This window comes from Gorilla gorilla, chromosome 13, assembly GCF_029281585.2.
Source record: "Gorilla gorilla gorilla isolate KB3781 chromosome 13, NHGRI_mGorGor1-v2.1_pri, whole genome shotgun sequence".
NCBI classification, from domain to species: Eukaryota; Metazoa; Chordata; class Mammalia; order Primates; family Hominidae; genus Gorilla; species Gorilla gorilla.
The window spans coordinates 105,876,384-105,892,407 of record NC_073237.2 but is presented as its reverse complement, the minus strand read 5'-3'; the positions used below and the strand labels follow the sequence as shown (position 1 = coordinate 105,892,407).

Sequence of the window (16,024 nt, the reverse complement as noted above, 5' to 3'; positions counted from 1 at the left end):
CTTCTAGCCTCTTAAGGTGGAAATTAGACTTTTCTTCTTTTCCAAGATAGACCTTTTGTAAATTTTATTTTATTTTAGATTCAGGTGAGTACATGTGCAAGTTTGTTACTTGGGTATATTGTATACTGGTGGGGACTGGGCTTCTAATGTACCCATTACCCAAATAGTGAACACTGTACTCAATAGGTAATTTTTCAACCCTTGTCCCTTCCCACCCTTCCCTGTTTTGAGGTTCCCAGTATCTATTATTTTCATCTTTATGTCCATGTGTACACATCATTTAGCTCTCACTTATAAATGAGAACATGCAATATTTGGTTTTCTGTTTCTGAGTTAGCTCATTTAGGATAATGGCATCCAGCTCCATCCACATTGCTGTAAAGGACATGATTTCATTCTCTTTTACGGCTGGGTTTTTTTTTTTTTTCTTAAACTAAGAAGCTCTTATTTTACTAAAACCAACAATGCTTGTGAAAAAAATGACTATGTATCCTAATTTTCACTAAGTTTCATTTTAAATTGGAAACCTTGGTGATATGGTTTCTCTCTGTGTCCCCACCCAAATCTCGTCTTGTAGCTCCCACAATTCCCATGTGTTGGAAAGCACCTGGTGGGAGATGATTGAATCATGGGGGCAGGCCTTTCCCTTGCTGGTCTCATGATAGTGAATGGGTCTCATGAGATCTGGTGGTTTTTAAAGTTGAAGTTTCTCTGCACAAGCTTTCTTTTTGCCTGCTGCCCTCCACATAAGATGTGACTTGCTCCTCCTTGCCTTCTGCCATGATTGTGAGGCTTCCCCAGCCACATGGAACTGTGAGTTCACCATTAAACCTCTTTCCTTTGTAAATTGCCCAGTCCCAGGTATGTCTTAATCAGCAGCATGAAAACAGACTAATACAGTACATTGGTACCAGTAGAGTTGGGTGTTGCTGAAAAAATAGTCAAAACTGTGAAGCCAACTTTGGAACTGGGTAACAGGCAGAGGTTGAAACAGTTTGGAGGGCTCAGAAGAAGACAGGAAAATGTGGGAAAGTTTGGAACTCCCTAGAGACTTGCTGAATGGCCTTGACCAAAATGCTGATAATGATATGGACAATGAAATCCAGGCTGAGGAGGTCTCAGATGGAAATGAAAAATTTGTTGGGAACTGGAGCAAAGGTGACTCTTGCTATGTTTTAGCAAAGAAACTGGCAGCATTTTTCCCTTGCCCTAGAGATTTGTGGAACTTTGAACTTGAGAGAGATGATTTAGGGCATCTGGTGGAAGAAATTCCTAAGCAGCAAAGCATTCAAGAGGTGACTTGGGTGCTGTTAAAGGCATTCGGTTTCATAAGGGAAGCAGAGCATAAAAGTTGAGAAAATTTGCAGCCTGACAATGTGATAGAAAAGAAAAACCCCTTTTCTGAGGAGAAATTCAATCAGTATACACACACGTTTACTGATTTAACATCTATCTCTCATCAGACAAAGAGAATCATGACTGTTTTGTTGACCAGTGCTAATCTCAACAAACATCTGTTGGTTAAATTAAAACATAAAAGAAGTGAATTTTATTCCCTCTTTTAATAAATGTTTATAAATATAAGTTGGTTACAGTAAGTAAGGGGAATGGAGTCCCTATTTCACTCGTATTCAAAGTGGGCTTTCCTACCTGGGATGAAATTTGAGGAGTGTTTAGATTGAAGGGTAGGGGCAGTATTTGGCACAAGGGAAATGTTGTGAGACCCAAGGAGGGACAGGAAAAGATGATATTCTAAAAGGGAAAAAAGAAAGAAAAAGCTCAGTATATTAAGTGATGTAGATTGGATGTCCCCCTCCAGGTATCATGTTGAGATGTAATCCCCAGTGTTGTACATGGGGCGTGGTGGGAGGTGTTTTGGTCCTGGGGGTGAATCCTGGGGACGGGGCCTTGGTGTTCACTCGCAATAGTGAGTGAGTTCTCCTGAGATCTGGTTGTTTAAAGTCTGTGACACCCCCTGCCACCCCTTGCTCTTGCTCCTGCTCCCACCATACAACTTGCCAGCCTTCTGCTTCACCTTTCTCCATGACTGAAAGTTTCCTGAGGCCTCACCGGAAGCTGAGCTGACTCCTGTACCACACTTCTATACAGCCTGCAGAATCATCAGCCAATTAAAGCTCTTTTCTTTATAAATTACCCTGTCTCAAGTATTTCTTTATAACAATGCAGGAACAGCCTAATACATTAAGGAAGCAAATGAAGTAGGGCAGAAAACTGAGTTGGAAATTGGGAAGGTTAACCAGGAAGTGAGAACTTTGGAATGTCGCTTGGGAATGGGAAAGCTGAGGCCAAGTTGATTAGGGAGAAGGAGGCTAATTGAGGCAGTAATTTGGATCCTGTGGAGCGAGAAGAATGTGATGAGGAAGGTCTTTGTTCACAAGGAGTTCCAGGTGTGAACTTAGCACACCTGGAGGAAACCTTAGCCAGGAGACTCAGAGGGAATGTGGGAAAAAGCTGAGGACCTTTGTAAACTTACCAATCCTGTGTGCTGTTCCAGTTATTGAGCACCCAAGTGCTAAGTCTGGGAGAAAGATATCAAATATTAGATTATCCATGTGAGAGCATAAAGATGAAAGTTGCTGCCCTGGCAAATGACCAGGCTCTCCTTTAGCACTACCCAGTGAGAGGACTAGATCTATGTTCAGTCTCTTGTAAAGGACAGTCTCCATGTCTAAGAAAATGACAGTGAGGAACAAGAATGAAGTGTGCATCAGGCCGAGTCTGTTCCGCATACCCAAGCCTGCTGTGGCTTCTTGCTAGTTCTCACATCTACAGTGCTATCTTGGGAATTATGTCACTCTCAATTGCCCTTCAGGCATTGTCTTTCCCTTTCTTTCCTTCCTTCCCTCCCTCGCTCCCTCCCTCCCCCTCTTTCTTTCTTTCTTTCTTTCTCTTTCTTTCTTTCTTTCCTTCTTCCTTCCTTCTTTTCTTTCTTTCTTTCTTTTTTTGAGATGAGGTTTTGCTCTGTCACCCAGTGCAGTGGTGCAATTATAGCTCAGCGCATTCTCGAACTCCTGGGCTCATCAGGACTTCCTACCACCTCTGTCCTCAAAGCATTGAGATTGCAGTCATGAACCACCACACCATGTATTTCTTTATAAATTAAAAAAAAAAAAAAAAAAGACTGGGCATGGCGGCTCACACCTATAATCCCAGCAAGACCGGGGCAGGAGGATTGCTTGAGCCCAGAAGTTCAAGACTAGCCTGAGCAACATAGGACAATCCCGTCTGTATGAAAAATTAAAAATTAGCTGGGCATGGTTGTACATGCCTGTAGTCTCATCAGAAGGCTGAGGTGGGAGGATTGTTTGAGTCCAGGAGGTCAATACTGCAGTGAGCCACGATAGCGCCATTGCACTCCAGCCTGGGTGACAGAGTGAGACCCTGTCTAAAATGAAGAATAGCTTGGTGCCAATCCGAAACCCCAATAAATGCTGTAGACTGTAGTATTAGGTTGGTGCAACAGTAATTTGCGGTTTTTGCCATTGAAAGTAATGGCAAAAACTGCAATTACTGTTGTACCAACCTAATAATAATAGATAATATTCATAGATAATAGATGATATTTATTGAGCTTACTTTATGCCAGGCTCTGTTCTAAGAACCTTATATGTATATGTATCAATTTACATCATTAACTTCCTTAATGTTCACAAAAAGTACATGAAATAGTTACTATTATTATTCCCATTTTCCAGATGGGGAAAATGAGGCCCAGGGAGATTAACATCATTCAGCAAAGTGTCAGAAGGCTCAAACCAGCCAATCTGACTCCAGAGCCCAGCTCTTAAACATGACACTAGTTCCTTAAATTTGTACATATCTTACAATTTACAAAGCCCTTTGGAAGAGATACAAATATTACATGATCCTCTCAATAATGCTTCAGAGTGAGTAAGGAACATCTTTGTTTCCATTGCAGAGATAGGGAAACTGAGGCTCAGAGACATTCAATTGCTGGAGTAGGAAATCAATAACAGCAATATCAGGCTAGGTGGGGCCTGAAATCCACGACTGTGACTCCTACAATGCTACACCATCTCTCACTTCTGCTTTAGCAGTCTTTCTGAGGATTAAATTGCATCTACACAATCAGATACGCAGAGGGATAAAGGCTGCATCTAAGGTTTCTTGGGTTTGGTACGAAGGTCCTGATGTCTGAAAACATGACTTTATCTCTAACTTGAAACATGATTTCAGACGGCCTCAATGTCAAGGAGTAGTGTGGGAAGAGAACGGAAGAGGAGAAGCTGACCAAGTGAGCGGGATCTAATAGCTGGCTCCAAAAATGACCCTTCCTTGGAGTGGCTGGCTGTCGCTTGTCAGAGTGGTACTGCTGTGGCAGCAGCTCGAGAGAGTGTCCAAAAAGCAATGTAGGGATGCAAACACAGAGAAAAGAGGAATCCTAGACCAGACCCACAACCGGAGCCCTTTATTTAATGTCTTTTCTGGTTAACGCCTCTCTTGTCTTCCCCACCCATCCATGCCGTATTCACGGTGCCAAACGTTGTAATTCCACTCCGGGCTGCTGCCAATATGTTTCTGTCTTATTTCTCCAATACCCTAGGAACAAATCAATTCTTTTGGGTCTTCTGATGGTTTCTAGTAGTCAGGACATTGCAGCCCTGGCTCATATTACCCACTAACTCATCCTTCCATTACACGCTTCACACTGAACCGCGTTTGCTTCCGATCCGCAGTGACCCCCTCCCTCTTTTTTTAACTGCAGTCCAATAATGCTGACATGGTTAGGAATCGGAAGTCATGGCTATTGCGGCCAACTCCCCGATAAGCGGAAGCTTGGGGCAGAGATAGGAAAGCCTAGAACGTGCCTCCGTCCTTAGCAACATCATCTACTCCCCTCACTCGCCCCCAAGGCCCTGCTAGCCAAGGGGCAGCCGCAAAAACCACGCCACCCGGGGCTCCCACCCCTTGCCTCCTGCCGCCGCGGCGGCTGCTATAGAAACACCAGGCGTACACACGGGGCTGAAATTAAACACCCATCCTGGACGCGGACCCGAGCGGGATCTGCCTGCCGCCGCGGTCACCATGGCAACATGCCGAGAGGAGAGCAGCTGGCGGCGCGGCTCGGGGATACTCACTCCATCGCGGGGCTCGGCGGCCGGGTGCGCTGCTGCGGGGCTCACCGGCGCTGCTCGCCTCTCCCGGAGCCGAGTGCACTGGCCGCGCCGCGCGCGAGGTGGAGCTGGGAGCCGTCTCCTCTCCCCACCCGCACCCCCTCCTCCCCTGGAGGGTTGAAAGTGAATGCTCAGGCTCTCTCAGCTCCCAGCCTGCGAATAAAACGGGAAGCAATTGGATGTTGTTCGCTGGGCGCTAGACAAGCCACCCCACTTCAGGGTTTCGGGGAGGGAGCGCGCTGGCAGCTGCGCGTCGGGTGAGGTGCCCACCAGCGCGCAGTGCCGTGCGCCCTAGGCGCCAGGTGCGCCGGCGGCTCCCCTGGGACTGGCGGCGCGGCGCGGAGCCTGGGGAGAAGGGTGGGTGGGGGAGCAGGGCGGCTGCGGCGGGTGGCACAGCCCAGAGGGCATAGGGAAACGGGTGAGTCATTGGCAAGGTGGCAGCTCTTGCCGCTTAGAAGTTGCAAGAAGCGTCTGGCCTCTGCAAGCAGCAAGGACTGCCCCCAGTGGGCTGGGCATGGGTTCAGAAACGCCATTGTGCCGGCCGGGCGAGATCCCTCTGAGTTTCCCAAGCAAAACTCCAGCTATCTTGAAGCGCCTTAATGCGGCGTTTCACCACCTTGGCGACCCCATGCCCCTTTCCGTTTCACTCCAAATTCTGCGTGTTCCCGCCTGCCAGGAAGACATTGTCCAGGGTCACTTTCCCTAGTCTGCTATTTGAAAACAATAGCTATATTGACTATGGTTTCCCAAATTACCACGGCCCCGACCCCGCGGTAATAAGCCACCTGGAGTACGTACTCCCTGCCTCCACCCCCTCTGAGAATCCTCTACTCCTAACGGTTTCCAGAGCAGGGACCTGGTTCTCATCCAGGTGTCCTGCACCTGCTACAGTGAAGAGTAGATGGGACAGCTTCAGGCTTTTCTTGTATCTTGCAGCCGGGTCCCTCTGTGAGTCGGTGTCTGCCAGGTGCTGAAAACGCAGCACCAAGCATAAGCATAGCCATCACAGTCCCTGCCCTGCAGGAGCTCACGGGTTAAAGTAGAAAGGCAAAGCACAGATAAAGACAAAAATAAACATATCGTCACAGGCTGAAAATATTGCTATAAAAATTAAGTAATTAGATGCTGTGATGAATGTTCTAGAATTAATTTTTGGTGATGATTGTGCAACTGAACATACTGAAAGCTATTGAATTATACACTCTGGGTGAATTTTGTGGTCTATGAATTATGTCTTAATAAAGACGTGTTTTTTTAAAAAAATGCTTTGATGGAGAATAAAAGGGAAGTGGATGTGCCTAGGTAGGTGTTCAGGGAAAGCCTTCCTGAGGGACTGGGGTTGAAAGGGGAGAGGGCTCAGATATGCAAGCCACAGGGCTAGGGCTTTCCTGCCAGTCAACTCTGTATGGTGGCTCTAGATGGGAGACAGCTCCACATGTCAAGGGGCTGGGAAGAGAACCCTGCAAAATGTTCTCAGTGGATTCACTGCTCCTCATTTTCCTCTGGAGAGTGAGATGCAAAGTCAAACCCAGTGAAGATTCAAAGAGCTGTTTTGTGGAAGGAAATTCTGGATCAACTCCAGGTTTCCCTTCACAGAGAAATTCTATGTGAATTCGGAGATCATAAAACCCTCCCCCAATCCATGTCCCTTTCCAGTTGCATATAGGATTAAGTTCATGTGTGAATAATTAAGAGGCTTAAACAGGAAAAAGATGTGCTTTTGTGTCTTAAAAGTTCAGAGATAAGCTGTCCTGGGCCAGTTTGTCAGCTCAACTCCTGAAAGAGCAAAGAGATCCAGGCTCCTACAAAACATTGCTCTATCATATGTGGTCTCCCTTCCTAAAATTGTTTCATGGTCCAAGTTGGCTGCTCTGGCTCTAGCCCTTATGTCTGCATTCCAGCCAACATAAATGTGGAAAGAGGAAAGAAAAGTAGGTAAAGGAAGCACACCAGGTGCCTCTTAAGAAAAGCTCCCAGAAGCTGCCTCAGGACACTTAGATCTCCTTGGCCAGAATTCAGTCACATGGCTACATTCAGTTTCTAGGGAGAGTAGACAAAGAAGTCTTTACTCTGCATAGTCATGAGCCTATCCAAAAGTTGAGACCTCCATTCCCATGTAAGAAGGGGAAAATGGGTATGGGGGACAGACAACCAATAATCTTTGCCATTCTCCTCAATGCTTAGCGTTCTGGCTTCTGCCTCCCCCATGCCACTGCCACTGCTCCCTGTAAAGTCCCCAATGCCAAATGGATATGTCTCAGTCCTCTTCTTATGTCATTTTAAAGCTGTGTTGAACATTTTAACGGCTCCCTTTTGTTTTTGATTTTTTTACTTGAAGTCAGGTTTATTCAGGTATAATTTATATGCAGTGGAATTCACCCTTTGTAGGTGTACAGGCCTATGAGTTTAGATACATTATGCAATCATATAACTACCACCATAGTCAATATATTACATGACCATCACCCCCAAACCGTTCTTTTAAGTCCCTTCATAGTCAATCCACTCCTCCTACCTCCAGCCTCTGGCAACCACTGGTCTCATCTCTGTTCTCATGATTTTGCTTCTTATAGAATATCATATAAATGGAATCAGACAGTATGTAGCCTTTCATGTTCAATTTCTTTCACATTGCAAATGCTTTTGAGATCCATCCATGTTGTGTATATAGGTAGGTAGGTCCTTTTCATTGATAAGTATAGCTTTCAATTGTACAGATGCATCACAATGTGTCTATCCATTCACCACTTGAGGAATATTTGTTGTTTTCAGTTTATGGCAATTATGAAATAAAACTGCTATAAACATTCATGTACAGGTCTTTATGTGAATAAATGTATTCTCTTTGGGGTAAATATTTAGAGTCATCCCTTCCATCTTGAAACAGTCTTCTGTGACAACACAGTACCACACCTCTCTAGCTACCCCTTCTATTTGTCTCTTAAATCTTGGTGTTCTGTAGGATTCTTGCCTAAATTCTCTTCACTTCTCACTATACATACCCTCCTTGAGCAATTTCATCTACTTCTATGGCTTAACTTAACCACCAATATGATGCTGACTTCCAAAACTAAGTTTGTAGTCCAGATTATGCTCTTAAACTTCAAAACCGATTCCCAAAGGTCATTGTAACATCTTCACAAACACCTCAAACCCAGTATGTCCCAGAAGCACTTGTCATTTTCACCTATAAATCTCTCCCTAATAACCTGCCCCCTATCCTAATACCAGAAAGGATGTAAGGCCTCACCCAAAAATCTGGGTGTCTGTCTTGATTTCTAACCATCCTGACCTCCCATATCCAGTCAATGAACAAGATTTATCCAGGCTATCCTCTAAATAGTCATCAAGCCCATTCACTTCTCTCCAACCCCATTGCTATTGTTAAAACAGTCTCCCTCTTGGCCTCCTTGCCCCCAGTCACATCCCATGCCAACCCACTCAACCCTACAGCCAGAGCAAACTTCCAAAGGCACTAATCTGATCATATCATCCCCTTGCCTGAAACCTTTCAAAGGCATTTCTTAACTTTAATATAAAGGTTAAATTGAGTTTTAGGTACATCCTAAGTTTTTTAAAGTTAGTAGACTGACTATTACAATTTTCAAATGCAATAGGAAAATAAGAAAAATTCATTTTATAGGGCTGGGTTATGCCTTATTAAGAGTCACAAATATATTTTCTGCTATATTAACTGTAGGAAAAAAAATAACAGACTGTAGAGTCAAACAGACTTTGATTAAAATTCCAGCTTTACATTTACTAGCTTTGTGAACTTGGATCTATTACTTAACCTAAGTCTCAGGTTTCTTTACCTATAAAATGAGGGCAATAATACCTATCTTTAAATGTTGTTTTGAAAATTAAACACAAAGTGTATTAAATGCCTAGAACAGAGTCTGGTACTTAGTAGATACTCAATAAACAATAACTCTAATTAGCTAATCCTCATCATCACCCTCATTACATTGCAATTTTCCCTGAAATTTCAAACATTTTAATAGCTATATCTTTATTTATCTTCATGATATCCCTTTGAAGAAAGGAAACCAGTACAGATAACAGACACTGAGAAGACCAATTTGTTTATTTTCGTTAATGAAGTAAGAATGTTAGCCCAGGTAATCTATTTATTTACTTAAAATAATATAGATTATACTGGTAAATATAGCATAGCTATCTATATCCGTTAGTCCATTTGTGAACTATCTGTTATCACTAACGGTGTTAGTCCATTTACATTGCTATAAAGGAATACCTGAGACTGGGTAATTTATCAAGAAAAGAGGCTTATTTTGGGTCACAGTTCTACAGACTGTACAGGAAGCATGACGCTGGCATCTGCTCCTAGTGAGGTCTCAGGAAGCTTACACTTGTGGTAGAAAGCAAACGGGGAGCCAGTATATCACATGGCAAGAGTGGGAGCAAGAGAGAGGGAACAAGAGAGAGTAGTGGTCCCAGACTCTTAAACCACCAGATATCACATGAACTAACAGAGCAAGAACTCACTCATCACCAAGGAAATGGCTCTAAGCCATTCATGAGGGATCCACCTCCATGATCCAATACTTCCCACTAGGCCCCACCTCCAACACTAGGGATCACATGTTAACATGAGATTTGGAGGGGACACACATCCAGACCATATCAGCTACAAAGTAGCAGAGTATGACTATGCAGATACATGGGTACACATTCTCTAATAGTTAATTCATTAGCTAGTTGATTAGTGAAATCATAGTTAATTCATCAAGCTGAGTTCACTGAGGATCCTTTGCACACCTAGTACATATTAATGCCTCTCTAACCTGGAAGTCAGTAAATTAACAGCTCTTCCTATCTGAAATGTAGTTTAGAATTGGGAAATAAGCAAAACAATGATATCATAAAGTCCATGCTAGAAGCACTTATTCTTACTTTCTTGAGGTCATAAACTTCTGATGAAAAACACACAGGTAGCACAAACCCACATTTTGCTGAAAATATCAGGGCATTTGCTGATGCTCTGAAGCTCATCCCTTGTCCATGGACCTTGGGCTAAGTTCTACTAGTCTGAAATTTGCAATTTCCTTGCTTATATGTTGTTTTATATTCATCCTGCAATTATCCTATAGGACAGTTATTTATTATCATCATTTTATAGATGAAAAAACTTAAGTTTAGAGTAGTTAAAAACTTGTTCAAGTCATAGCAGTAAGAGTCAAATTCATCAACAGAACCGAAGTCTTCAACCTCCTGATCTATCAAAGAATGATTCACCTTGGACAGCAAAACCTAATGGGATTTCACATAGGCAAAATGCATGAGCTTTACAACAGAAATACTTTCTTAAAATTTTTTAAATAGTTTTGAGGGTACAGGTGGTTTTTGGTTACGTGGATCAATTCTTTAGTGGTGATTTCTGAGATTTTAGTGCACCTGTCACCCAAGCAGTGTACACTACACCCAATATGTAGTCTTCTATCCCTCACCTCCCTCCCAACCTTCCCCTTCAAGTTCCCAGAGTCCATTATATCATTCTTATGCCTTTGCATCCTGATAGCTGAGCTTCCACTTACAAGCAAGAACATACAATATTTGGTTTTCCATTCCTGAGTTACTTCACTTAGAATAATGGCCTCCAGCTCCATCCAAGTTGCTGCAAAAGACATTATTTTGTCCGTTTTTGTGGTTGAGTAGTATTTCGTGGTGTATATATACACCGTATTTTCTTTGGTTGATGGGCACTTAGGTTAGTTCTATATCTTTGCAATTGTGAATTGTGCTGCTATAAACATGTGTGTGCATGTGTCTTTTTCATATAATGATTTATTTTCCTTCAAATAATTACCAAGTAGTGGCATTGCTGGATGGAATGGAAGTTCTATTTTTAATTCTTTAAAGAACATCCATACTAGAACAGAAATTCCTAAACTGGGGGCCATGTATGGGTGTCAGGGATTTGGCTGAGACTATAGATAGAATTATGGCTTGGGAGGAGGTAGGGGATAGAGAAGAGGGGTCCACACTTCTCACCAGGATCTCAGTGTTCCCTGATTCAAAACAAACAAACACAACTCTATATATGACTAGATATAACACTTAGTATGTTTGGTTAAATGGTTTTCTGGTTTACTAAAAATAGAAACACACATGAGAAGGGGTTGGAGAAAAACAGGAAAAGTGGTACTTTAGGCAGTAACCACTACAAGGAAGAAAACTGTGAAAATGCACACAAGGCAACAACAGCCACCAAAACATCAGTTCGGGACCACACTTCAACATGTGTGAAGGTTGTTTAAAAGGGGAATACATAGGCTTACGTATCTCAGTAGTTCCCGAGAACATTAAGCAGTAACAATGTTCAGCACCCGTGTTTAACTAAACAGGCTGTCACAATTTTCCATTCAGATTAGGCTCTTAATGTTTCCAATTTGGCTAGGCTAAAATTTAGTTGTTTGGAAAATGTATTCATTTCCATATTCGGGTGGCATTGTTGTTCCTTGTCAGTGTTGGATGAATGGACATATCACCATAATTTAAAATGTCTATCTGAGTATGATGGGAATAAGAACCAGCACAATCACTGTCAAGCTCAATGCAGCCTTCCAATGTATTAACAAACCAAAAGCAAACCACTAGATTGATAATCAAAATGTAAAAACAAGTAGTCTTCTCATCTACTTGGTATTAGTGGATTTCAGTTGTATTCCTACAGTAGGAAGTATTATATCCTATGGAGCTTCCTGTACTTTTTTACTTTTTATACCATGCACTGTTTTGCCTTTTTATATTACCATGTACATAATGCTACTGTTAGAGACGTGTAGAAAAGAAACAACTCTAACTGAAATTAGGTATTTGTTCATCTAGCGCTGTAAGGTGGAGGGGGGGTCAGAGGGTGTAATTCAATAATTTATGGTTCTGGGCACAGTGGCTCATGCCTATAATCCAGCACTTTGGGAGGCTGAATCAGGAGGATTGTTTGAGTCCAGGAGTTTGAGACTGAAATGAGCTATGATAGAGCCATTACACTCCAGCCTGGACGACAGAGCAAGACCCTGTTACAATAAATAAATAAATTTATAATATAAATATATTAACATACCAAAAGCAAACCATCAGATTGATAATTAAAATGTAAAAACAGGCAGTCTTCTCATCTACCTGACATTACTAGAGTACTTGACATGACTGTCGTCCAGCCTGGACAACAGAGCAAGACCCTGTCTCAATAAGTAAATAAATAATGGATGGAGTTTTGTTCATCTGTGGACTTCCCACTTGGTTATAGGGCTGGAGTTAATATCATGGAGTCACTGTTAGCCTTCATGTCTTAGTCTTCTACCACGAATAAGTTCTCTCTGAAATACGTCACTCAAATGATCTCTTGCAATTCTGCAGACGTTGGGTAAAAGTGGCCTACAGATTGTGACAGGATGTTGGGAAAATGCAAATCAGTCTTTTCTTTGGTTAAACATGGGCAAAATTGATCTCCCCCCTTCACAGTCTTTCTATTGATTTCTATATATATATTTATGGGTATGCTCACATCAGACACTGAAAGCACTGGCTTCTGACTCTGGATAATTCTTGGAATCATAGTCTATTGAGGATGGAGGGATCCTGAGGGTGACTTAGTCCCACAGCCAACACAAACTTCTGCACTTGACCTGGGATCATCCTCTTTGTTGCAGCATACTTATTGTTTTTTCTAGCTCAGAAAGCTGAAAAGACCTATTTGTTTTTTGTTTTGAGAATCCACTCACACATCCACAAAATGACGTATGTGTTCAGAACAGCTCATGATTATGTGTGTGCAGATGTAGCAAGAACATTTATTTCACCACTGCCAAGTCTGACCTATGATGGAAGAAGAACAATGATCTCTCAGACATAACCCAGTGACACCATGGACTCATCAAGGGGACTTTGCCGAGGAAAATAGCTACCCCTTAACCACACATTAGAGAGAGGCAAGGGCAATGTCATCCAGATATGCTGCACATTGGTTAAGCTGAGAGCCAGAAGACATCAGTGATGTTTAATTGATATAAGGCCATTAATACTTAACTCAGTATAATCCTATCAGCTCCACCATCTCCTGCATGAAGATGGAGAAGCTATTTGGTTATTTTGTGGTATCTTTGAAGGGAGGCTTATGTATATCATCATTAAATACTTTCATCTAATACAGTATTAAATGTCAATTTTTTTTGAGATGTAGTCTTGCTCTGTTGCCCAGGCTGAATTGCAGTGGCACGATCTCGGCTCACTGCAACCTCCACCTCCTGGGTACAAGTGATTCTCCTGCCTCAGCCTCCTGAGTAGCTGGGATTACAGGCGCTGCCACCATGCCTGGCGAATTTTTGTATTTTTAGTAGAGACAGGGTTTTGCCATGTTGTTCAGGCTGGTCTCGAACTCCAGACCTTGTGATCCGCCCACCTCCGCCTCCCAAAGTGCTGGGATTACAGGCATGAGCCACTGCGCACAGGATAAATGTCAATATTAAAAGCAACTGTGGCAGAGATTATCGGGGGAAATTCAGCCAGATATTGGGGAAAATTTACCCCCGATATTTCACGTAGGTTCTTTTCTATTTTCCCTAAGCATCGGCCAGTTTGAGAAATAAAGGGACAGAGTACAAAAGAGAGAAATTTTAAAGCTGGGCATCCTGGGGAGACATCATATGTCAGTAGGTTCCATGATGCCCCATGAGCTGCAAAACCAGCAAGTTTGTATTAGGGATTTTCAAAAGGGGAGGGAGTGTACGATTAGGGTGTGGGTCACAGAGATCACGTACTTCACATGCCTTCACAAGGCAAATGGAGGCAGGGCGAGATCACAGGACCACAGGACCAGGGTGAAATTAAAATTGCTAATGAAGTTTCGGGCACCATTGTCATTGATAACATCTTATCAGGAGACAGGGTTTGAGAGCAACTGGTCTGACCAAAATTTATTAGGCGGGAATTTCCTCATCCTAATAAGCCTGGCAGCGCTATGGGAGGCTGGGGCTTATTTCATCCCTACAGTCTCGACCGTAGAAGACGGTCACACCCAAGGGGGCCATTTTAGAGGCCCACCCTCAGGGGTGCATTCTCTTTCTCAGGGATGTTCCTTGCAGAGAAAAAGAATTCAGCGATATTTCTCCCATTTGCTTTTGAAAGAAGAGAAATATGGCTCTGTTCCGCCCGGCTCACTGGCAGTCAGAGTTTAAGGTTATCTCTTTTGTTCCCCAAACATTGCTGTTATCCTGTTCTTTTTTCAAGGTGCCCAGATTTCATATTGTTCAAACACACATGCTCTACAATTTGTGCAGTTAACGCAATCATCACAGGGTCCTGAGGCGACATACATCCTCCTCAGCTTACAAGATGACAGGATTAAGAGATTAAAGTAAAGACGGGCATAGGAAATCACAAGGGTATTGATTGGGGAAGTGATAAGTGTCCCTGAAATCTTCACAACTTATGTTTAGAGACTGCAGTAAAGACAGGCATCAGAAATTATAAAAATATTAATTTGGGGAACTAATAAATGTCCATGAAATCTTCACAATCCACGTTCTTCTGCCATGGCTTCAGCTGGTCCCTCCATTCGGGGTCCCTGACTTCCCGCAACAGAGATGGACCTCAAATTTTTTTTGGAAACTCTTTTGAGGAGGATCATATGAAACTTAAAACTCATTTCTCCCTTCTGAGAGTGGAAAATTGGGGTTTATTCCTGAGGCAGAATGTTATCTAGCCCTTGGAAAAATGTGAGTGGAACATCTTCTACAAATACAGTCAAGGACTCATTTGAATGTAAGCCCTGAGGGGTTGAGGATTTATTTTTCAATTTTATTTATTCACATGTTCCCTGCAATAGTACCTATCACATAGTAGGATCTCAATAAATATTTGTTGAATAAAATAATGAAAAAATTCCTCCTGAGCAAGACCCCAAGAAGTTGTACTTTCTTAGATGCACCTTTAATCAAATCGAAGTCATTACAGCTGATGGCTCCCATAGAAATGTTTTTTTCTCTAAGCATGCACTGACTGCCTTATGCCTGTATAGTGTTATCTGTTTTTTGTGTATATGTTGCTAGCTAAGGGATCAAGAACATGACCCATGTGAACACACACACACTCACACACACACACATGCACAATATGCAGGAAAACATGCAAATCTGTGTTCTCTTCATTTGATGTTGGAGAAAATTATGAAAAGGAACTTAACTACATTTGAGGCAATACAACATGGTCTAGATTGTTAATGTTCCACCCATAGTATTAATACTCAATTAACCTAGACTTTGGGAATATGTTTGGGAACAAGTATTATGTATAATGTATAATCCATAGGATCAGATCATATCCCTATAGATAGGGCAGGGTTTCCAGTGAACGGAATAGATAGTATCGCTCTCATTCTGGGAAAGGGTCAGTTTCAGGATAGGAAACCTGCCAAGAGGGTTGTTAGCACTGAGTTAAAGGAAAAATGGTGTCAGGTCCTATAGTAGAATACGGGACTGCAATGGTGCATAAGACATGCCCCTAAGGAACTCACGGTTGAGTAGCGGAAATACATATATTTATATATCTATAAATATAAGTATATTTTTATATATCTATAAATATAAATGTATATTTTAAATAAATCTATATAATCAAAATCATCTGATTACATATATGATTAAAATTGCAGTTCAAGGTTGTTAGTGATGACAGAGATGACGATGAGTAGATAAATAGGTAAAACTTACTGGAGTGGCTGATACTTAGACTATGTCTTTAACACTTGATCAGGAAAGACAGAGAGAGAGAGAGAGAGAGTGTGTGTGTGTGTGTGTGTGTGTGCCTCTGTGTGCCTCTGTGTCCAAGAATTTAGAAAAATGTCA

The 16,024-nt window shown here is 42.3% G+C and overlaps 1 protein-coding gene and 1 long non-coding RNA gene across 5 annotated transcripts in view; one reads left to right on the top strand and one right to left on the bottom strand.

Moving 5' to 3' along the window:
• Window positions 1–5,140, bottom strand: part of PALM2AKAP2 (PALM2 and AKAP2 fusion) — a 533,118-nt gene extending 527,978 nt beyond the window's left edge. For all 4 annotated transcript variants that reach the window (XM_055351792.2, XM_063696659.1, XM_063696660.1 and 1 more), the window contains exon 1: window positions 5,121–5,140. In XM_055351792.2, coding sequence (XP_055207767.2) covers window positions 5,121–5,125 — 5 coding nt within the window. In that variant the 5' untranslated portion in view covers window positions 5,126–5,140. The remainder of the gene's footprint in view (window positions 1–5,120) is intronic.
• The window catches only part of LOC129524777 (uncharacterized), a 169,026-nt gene that overhangs the window by 126,129 nt on the left and 26,873 nt on the right, over window positions 1–16,024 (top strand). The window lies entirely within an intron of this gene.